This window comes from Brassica oleracea, chromosome C2, assembly GCF_000695525.1.
Source record: "Brassica oleracea var. oleracea cultivar TO1000 chromosome C2, BOL, whole genome shotgun sequence".
Taxonomy (NCBI): domain Eukaryota; kingdom Viridiplantae; phylum Streptophyta; class Magnoliopsida; order Brassicales; family Brassicaceae; genus Brassica; species Brassica oleracea.
The window spans coordinates 2,414,826-2,421,005 of record NC_027749.1 but is presented as its reverse complement, the minus strand read 5'-3'; the positions used below and the strand labels follow the sequence as shown (position 1 = coordinate 2,421,005).

Genomic DNA, 6,180 nt, shown 5'->3' with positions numbered 1-6,180 from the left:
GCCCATCAAAACCCAATCAAGTAGAGGCCCATCAAAACCCAATCAAGTAGAGGAAAAGTCAATTCTGGAAAATACATGCAGACTTTGGTTTTGTCGAAGATTGACGAAGATCCGAGAGATGGAGTGCACGAAAGAAATCATCTGCTAAATTGGCAAACCAGGAAGCATCAGGTGGTAAAGTACCAAACTCGCATCAACTAAGAGGAGAGGTTAGGTTTAGAATCCCGAAGACCAGAGATTTTATTCCTGATTGTAGAGTCTATCAATCGCAAGACATGAGAGAATTAAGAACAAAGTCTCGAAATATTCCTCGATTAGATCGGAGACTGGTTTTCCGGTGGGAATAAATCACTGGAAAACAGAATCTAGCTGATTATCAAGCAAATCTACAGCAACATTTGTTTCATAATCAAGCAGCTATCAATACAAAATAATTTGTTGCCGACAATCGAAAAAAGACTGTAGAAATCTACGGAATGATTTAGAAGGAAAAAGTGATGATCTTCACTGAATTGAACTCACTTATTTATAGGTGTAAATCCACAACAATTTGAGAAAGGAGATGTTTGGAATGAGACGTCTTGGATGAGTGGGTCGGTGATATTAATGAAAACATTAATTGTATTTAATAAATCTAACAGAGAACAGTAACGCCGCAGTTTTTTCTCAGCGGGAGGAAGAAGAAACATGTCATAACCTAAGTCAAATAATGTTTTTCGTACAAACCAACTTTAAAAATAATAGTCTTGCTGTATGGTCCATCCTAAGTCAAACTTCTTGGTTTTTTGGCAAGCCCAAATTAAACTTACCCCATTAATTGAAACGCATCACTTTGGAGTTGACGGACATGTGTCGAGACCAGGACACTCGACTTAATGACATGGCGCTGAGGTTTCTTCACAGGAGAGAGACCAACATTTTTTTATATATATAAATAATAATCTGAATATAATTTGTTAAATCATTTATTAAATCATATTATTTTCTTGTTTTAACTATTAAACGTTTTTTAAGGGAAGGAATATAATTATTTCATTGCTGGTTGAGGAAATTGTAAAACATAATTGAAAATATATTAAGTGATTTGGTAAAGACTTATCTTAACCAAAACAATGGATTATCTGAACTGAGCTAATCAAAACCAAACCTAATTTCTGGAAGAGAAATCAAGCCAAACGAAAGAAAGAGGTTAGCTCTTTTTATTTTCCCGATTAAAAGTATTTCTTTCATAAAATTTACGAAGTTTTGGTGATTCTTATTCTGGATTTACTAGGGTTCGATCTGGTTCCCAATTGAATCCAAGGCAAAATCAGTTTAATATATCAAGTTTGGAGGGTTAGTTGGTTTAAATATGAGCAGTATATGTGAGCTGAGTGACGATTATCTCAGGAAGATACTGTCATTGATTTAAGAAATATGTAGTACTAGTTACCATGATTTTCAGCTACCATGTATCGAAAATTGCTCTTAAAAATCTCTTTAAATTATGGGTAAATTTATGCGAAATAGGTTCTGAAATATGTTTCTGTATATTTAATTTAATAAACTCATACTATCAATAACACATTTCTAGTTTTTCCGTTATGGAAATGTTCTGTTCAGAAAATTACAAATGCATTATTTTTATTTATCACATATCTATGGACATGTTATAACTGTGGACTAACGCTATTGGGCCCCAACTAAGCCCACACCGTCCTTTAACCCAATTAAACTTTACAGACGCATTCTTCGGCATTTTTATTTTCTCTTAGTTGGCAAAGTAAAATATTACGGAATGGTCAAGACAAAGACGTCCATGTCTCATCTTTTGTACTTTTTATAAGACTCTAGATTGTTTTGTGCTTGACTTAAGATACACTTTTGAGACTCTAGATTTTACGGGAGGTACTTAACATAAGTACACTTTTGATATGTACTTGACAATATCCATTAAACTTTTTATTTTCTTTTTTCATACAGTACGAATAACATAACATATTTTGGATAAGGGTACCTTACATGATACCATATGTTAAAGGACTTTTTGTTGGGATAATTAAAATCATATTTCCAATAATTTGTTTTGAATTATTGCCAATTATCCTTTTATGTTGTTGTTTCTCCGCTCTTTAACATTTATTTATTTTTTATAAAAATAAATTATCTATTATTTCATTGTTGGTTGAGGAAATTGTAAAACATAATTGAATAGATATACTTGGTAAAGATTTATCTTATTTTCTTTAATTAATAGCCCAGTTGGGTTTTTAATATATAATGAATGGCCGAAGAAAAAAGAAGAAAAACCAAACATAATCTCTGGAAGAGAGATCAAAGCTTGTTTACGAGACAGACGAAAGAAAAAGGTTAGCTCTTTTATTTTCGCTATTAAAAAGAAAGGTTAGATATTTTTCTCATAAAATTTACGAATTATTTTTGTAGATTTGCTAGGATTCGATCTGGTTCCCAATAGAATCCAAGGCAAATTCGAATTTATATATATCGAGTTTGGAGGGGTTGGTTCGTTTAAATATGAGCATTTATATGTGAGCTGAGTGACGATTTGCTCGTAAACATACTGTCATTGATAGAGAATACGAAAGAAGTTGTGGGTACTAGTCTTGTGTCAAAACGATGGCGTTCTCTGTGGAAACTTGTTCCAAGGCTTGACGCGTCAAGTTCAGATTTGATCAACAACTTTCTGACGCTAAGCAAGGCTCCAGTTCTAGAAACACTCCACCTCAGACTCGATGAGAATAGCTATGAACCTGAAGAAAACGAAAGATGGGTTAGTATCGCAGCAGCTAGACAGGTTCGTGATCTCGAGCTTCGTCGTTACGGTTTCCGCCGCACTTCCATGCTGCCGTGTCCTAGGAGTTTATTTACATGTAAAGGACCCGTGATTTTATGTCTCCAACAAGTGTCGATTTGCGATATTCCTTCGACAGTATTTCTCCAGACACTCAAGACTCTGTCCCTTGTATGTGTCAAATTCGTCTCTGGGGATGGACTCGTTCATAGGCTTTTATCCGCTTGCCCTATCCTCGAAACGCTGACTGTATGTCGATGGTCGGAGGACGGTGTGACAACCTTCGCAATTGCGATCCCGTCATTGCAAAACTTGTACATCATGCAAAGACCAGATAGCGATGGGTTAGAATACGACTGCGAGTATGTCGTTAATGCTCCTGCTCTAAAGACCTTGAAAGTTTTGGATAAATTTTGTCACTTCCGTTCATTAGTGAAAATGCCTAAGCTGGTTAAGGCAGAAATCAAGATTAGACAAGAGGACTCCGAGAAGCTTATGGGATGTCTAACTTCAGCCAAACATCTTTCCTTATGTCTTACCTCAGCAGCCACGACGCCAAAATCTTTTGAATTTCTCTGTCAGGTCGAGTATCTAGAGCTATGCACTAACTGCTCTTCAGATTGGTTGTCTCTTGTACTAAGACATTCCCCTAAACTGCGAGTTTTGAGGTTAAGTCGAGTAAGTTATCTTGCTATATACATAAATAATGCTTCCACTTTATTTTATTTTTCCCCCATACTTATATATTTTTGTTTTTCATTTTGTTGATATCTCAGAAAAACTGCGGCATGTTCAGAGAGTGTGTGCCTCAGTGGGATTTTGAAGCACAAAGGGGTTTTGAAGTTCAATGGGAGAAACCGTGTTGTGTTCCTGAATGTTTGGTGTCTAGTCTCGAAAGTGTTGAGTGGGTTGGGTACAGAGGAACAGAAGCAGAGAAAGAAGCGGCGATTTACATTTTAGACAAGTCAAAACACCTAAAGAAGATGACATTATACCGAAAAATCACCAATTTGAGGGAGAAATACCGTACACTGATAGACTTGAAGTCCAGGATGAGTTGTGGTAGCACATGTCGGCTTGAGTTTGTGCCCTTGTGATTGGTTTCTTTCTTTTTTTTTTTTTCTTTTTTTTTGAACAAGTGATTGGTTTCTTTCACTTCTTGCTTTTTAATTCTTCTTATGTCTATGTCTTATCTCAAACTTTGTTTTGTGAGAACCAATCTCTTTATTTTATGGTTCGTTTTGGATATTTAATTGGATTTTTCTTTCAGCTAAACGAGTCGCATCACATTTCTCAGGATGAAACTGAGCATTGCGTTCTTCTGATTAAACCATCAGAAACTAAAGCATAACCAAGCACGGTGATCAAATCCTTGGTATGAGACATTGGACGTTGGTTCTGTGCTAGTTTTGTCTGTCCATTTTTCTGTTAGCTAATTGTGTGGCGCAAGTGATTTTAGGCACATTACTTATCACATTTAGGCACCATCCCCCTTGCCTTATAAATAATGATATAGAATTTGGTTATTCCATTTTCTACATATATTTACCAGTTACCAGTTTACCACCTTGCAAGATTATGTACTTCAGAGCTCTTGTAAAACAAATATAGTCAAAAACAATAACAATATGACACATGTTTCCTGCCTGAATTATTGTGTTATTCTTTTCTGATTTACAATGCTATTATTCATTTACAATGCAAGTGATGACCCCATTGACAAATCTCAAAATGGCAACATAGAGAGGAAGAAGATAGTGCAAATAGGCTGAGTTAAGATGGTGATGAAGCAACCAGGATCTGACAAAGAAGGCTTGTTTGTCTACTTGTTGTACCTCTTGGATGGCCTTTTTGTTGCTTTTGGTTTGATGACTCTCGGTTCTCGCCCATAGTCTTCCATATCCAGGACATCATCTAAATTGACCCTTGGGCACAGGTCACAGATACCGGTTAATCCTGGCTTTGTATCAAACTTGACCAACACTGTATCAGACTTGACCACTTGCTCTACTGTAGCAGAATAGCTTCTTGAGAGAACGAGACTTGAGGCAGCTTCGGAAGTGTAGAACCGGAGGCGATGCTCCTCAACGCCAAAGTATTCAGCCACATCATCCTATAAAACAAAACGATGGTTTTTTTTGGCTCATTAAATATACGGATCTCAGTATTAAAGAACACGAAGAAGTATAACGTACGTGTACCTTAAAGCTTTCAAAGGTAGCTTCTTTATGTGCAAATTTTATCATGATCACTATCAACACAAACCTTGATCATCATAAGTGATGCCTCGTCCATTTCGTTTTCCTTCAGATTCACCTGCCAATTTAAAAACATATCTATCTATCATAACCTTAGCTATACAAGCATATCATCAAATTCAAGAAAAGGGTCAGAGTTAATACTGTGTTTTTGTCGACTCCTCCGACGAAATTGTCCAAAGCTTCGTAAACATCTTTACAATTTTGAAGATCAAGTTCCGAGCACGTAAATTTGATTAGACTCTCGTTCTCATCCTTCCCATGAATCACGTATCCACCCTCAAACACCTGTTCTTCTGTTTTCTGGATCTTTGCGCCCAGGCAGCATTTCGCTTGGTTATCCATACCTATACACATTATCAAAGAAGATTGATACTTAGCAAAAAAGAAAAGGAACTTTGCCATGATCAATCGATTCAAACTGAAACAATCTTTCAGAAAGACGATCGCGTAACCTAACTTGATCTACGCGTAAACCTAACTAACCAACTAAAGAAAAGATCGTAATTTTCTATTTCACTATGATCCGGTCGTCAAAAAGAATCAAAGATTAACCAAAGAAATTGCATTTAGTTACCGATTTTGTGGTTAGCGATGTCAGAAACCTAGCTTCTGTAAAACTTCGAGTTCGAGAGGAAGAGAGCGAAGAAGAAACGAAAGCGCTTCTTCGAGTTGCGAGAGGAAGAGAGCGAACAAAAAAAGAAAGTGAGGTGTTCAAACTCTGTTTTATAATCTCTTAAGGGGTACTATAGTAATTTCCTATTGGCGACCGTTGTTCAACCGTCAACTTCTTCACTTTTCTCATTCCTTTTCTATTTTTCACTATGATTTTATTTTTGTCGAAAATGATTATTTTTCCTTTGTAGCCATTTCATGCAATGCGTTAAGAAAATTTTGATGATTTATTTTTTACACATTTTTCGGGAATATTATTATTAATTAGGGGAATATGATCATATAAGTCCCCTTTTTATTTTATTTTTTGAACAACTATCATATAAGTCCCTAACAGTCTGAAATTAGCAGAAAAAAAAACTCCCAGTTTCTGAATGGTCAAATAAAATACCAAAAAGCATAGTTTATATTATTAATTGAACCCACGGGAGAACGCTGAACCGGGGGTATCAGAAA

At 35.9% G+C, this 6,180-nt stretch overlaps 1 protein-coding gene across 1 annotated transcript; it reads left to right on the top strand.

Annotated features, from left to right (window-relative positions):
- The first annotated feature begins 1,486 nt into the window (after positions 1-1,486).
- On the top strand, positions 1,487-4,062 carry LOC106323166 (putative FBD-associated F-box protein At5g56440). Its single transcript, XM_013761324.1, has 3 exons — positions 1,487-1,490; positions 2,520-3,469; positions 3,568-4,062. Exons 1-3 carry the CDS (start codon positions 1,487-1,489, stop codon positions 3,886-3,888), a joined length of 1,275 nt encoding a protein of 424 aa, XP_013616778.1. The 3' UTR covers positions 3,889-4,062.
- Positions 4,063-6,180: the final 2,118 nt, after the last annotated feature.

Coding starts and splice junctions, on each gene's coding strand:
- LOC106323166 (XM_013761324.1), top strand. Junction 3,470..3,567: donor GAGTTTTGAGGTTAAGTCGA/GTAAGTTATCTT, acceptor TTGATATCTCAG/AAAAACTGCGGCATGTTCAG.